This window comes from Vollenhovia emeryi, unplaced genomic scaffold (assembly GCF_000949405.1).
Source record: "Vollenhovia emeryi isolate VEMERY1.0 unplaced genomic scaffold, V.emery_V1.0 DF939946.1, whole genome shotgun sequence".
NCBI classification, from domain to species: domain Eukaryota; kingdom Metazoa; phylum Arthropoda; class Insecta; order Hymenoptera; family Formicidae; genus Vollenhovia; species Vollenhovia emeryi.
Window position 1 is genome coordinate 11,099 of NW_011966420.1, and position 1,959 is coordinate 13,057.

General features: G+C 26.4%; 1 protein-coding gene across 1 annotated transcript in view; it reads right to left on the reverse strand.

The window, feature by feature from the left end:
- The window catches only part of LOC105556539, a gene marked incomplete at its 3' end in the record, with an annotated part of 3,991 nt that extends 2,722 nt beyond the window's left edge, over positions 1-1,269 (reverse strand). Inside the window, exons 1-2 of the mRNA XM_012003636.1 lie at positions 1,179-1,269; positions 77-568 (exon numbers count right to left, since the gene is read on the reverse strand). Of these exons, the coding sequence (XP_011859026.1) occupies positions 77-568; positions 1,179-1,269 (583 nt within the window). The remainder of the gene's footprint in view (positions 1-76; positions 569-1,178) is intronic.
- Between the last annotated feature and the right edge of the window lie 690 nt (positions 1,270-1,959).

Below are 1,959 nucleotides of genomic sequence, written 5' to 3' on the forward strand. Positions count from 1 at the left end.
AATTACCGATACTTTACATACGCAGCTCTACTTATTCGTTTACTACTATTTTTACGTCGTAAATCACTATGCCAACCTTGATTGCCATACGGATAATATAATGGATAAATCCATGGTTCTACATTTGGATCCATAGTGCTAACTTGTTGCAATGTTTTAGTGTTTTTATTATAAATAGTGACATATGTTTCAGGAATTTCGCCATCTGCTGTAGTAGAAAAAACAGCTGCAACTTCATTTGCTCTTTGCACATTATATCGGCCACGATTAATGCCATTTTTAGATAAAAATCTTAATTGTAATTCATGTATAGTTTCATTTCCATTTCTATTTTGCTGCTGATTTTGAATTTCTTCGTGGATCATTCGATTAGATTGTGCAAAAATATTATTTCTACGCATTACATTATCTATTAAACGTAAAAGTTCTTCATCCAGATTCGAATTTTGATGCAAACGACATTCTGTCGCTTCATTATTATCTACAATGAAAAGTTGACCATAACTTGGCGTTTCATTTGGTGCAGGATATAATGCAGTATTAATTTGATAATAAATTTGTCCTTGAACTTTGAAACAATATGGACCACGTCTTTGTGCATTAAAATTTGTTATATTTGCATTAAACGATGCAAATGAAAATATATTGTTGTAACTACGAATACGATCATAGAAATGTTTTGACTTGAGATTATTTCCAGTAAATAATTCATTAAGTTCTTGTGGAGATTGGGCTAGAGGACATAACTCAACAGTTTCATGGCTACAACAATCATTAAACGAATTATCTATTAGCTACTTTTTCAGAATTAAAATGTTTTGCACCGCAATGTTCACAACATACGCTCATTTCTCCTATATAATGTTCTATAATATATTCTAATTGAACAATGTGAGGTGTATTAATGTCCATATATCCTTTTCTCGAAGCTCGAGTTCTTCCAATCAACTTTGCTTTTCTATTTTTATCAATGACATTAGAAAATATTGATTTTGATTTTACTGTTTTATCATCTGTTACAGTAATTTGCGATGATATTTCATGTACAATTAATTCTTTGGATCTATTATCATCTAAATTTATCATTCTATTTGATGTACTGGGTATGGAAGAAATAATATTGTGGTTTAATACAGTTTCCATAGTTGAGTTATGTGATACTTCATTATCTTCATTACCTATTATTTTCGAAAAGTTTGTAGAAGTTTGTATTAAATTAGGACAAATCTGATTGGCATTTGATGATAATAGGCTATCTTTTTTTGCCATCATGCGTTTTACTTCTCGTCTTTCAGCCTGAGATTTTGCTTTTCTTTCTCGTTTATTACGCTGATATATCTCTTCTTCTTCAAATGTTCTAATTATTTTTCTTCGAGGCATAATTAATTATTATTTAAATAATTTAAATTTAATGAAAAATTTATGTAAAAATTTACTTATGTAGTTTTAATAAATATTCTAGAAATACTTTGAAAATCAATGTTAATACCGTAATAAAATTAATTTACTTTAGAATAAAAATTAATTTTTTAAATAATGATTTAATATCAATTTATTTTAATACTTTAGTATTTTCTGTATTAATATAAAATAATCTTTTAAAAATATATATTAATATATTTAAAATCAGTTTTACATTAATTCAGTTTAACATAAATTTAAAAATTAAAATAAATTACAATTCAATAATTCAAATAAAAGTTATTTCTATCCAACAATCCAAAATATAGTAAATTTCAATTTAACAATTCAAGTTAAATTTCAATCTAACAATTCAAGCCAATTTCAATATAACAATCAAAGTCAAAGTCAATTTCAATCCAATAAGCCAAATCCAATTTCAATAAAACACACAATTCAAGTCAAATTCAATTTCAATAAAACAATCCAAGTCTAAACCAATTTCAATCAAACAATCCATGTCAAAGCCAATTCCAATTCAACAATACAAGTCCAAAC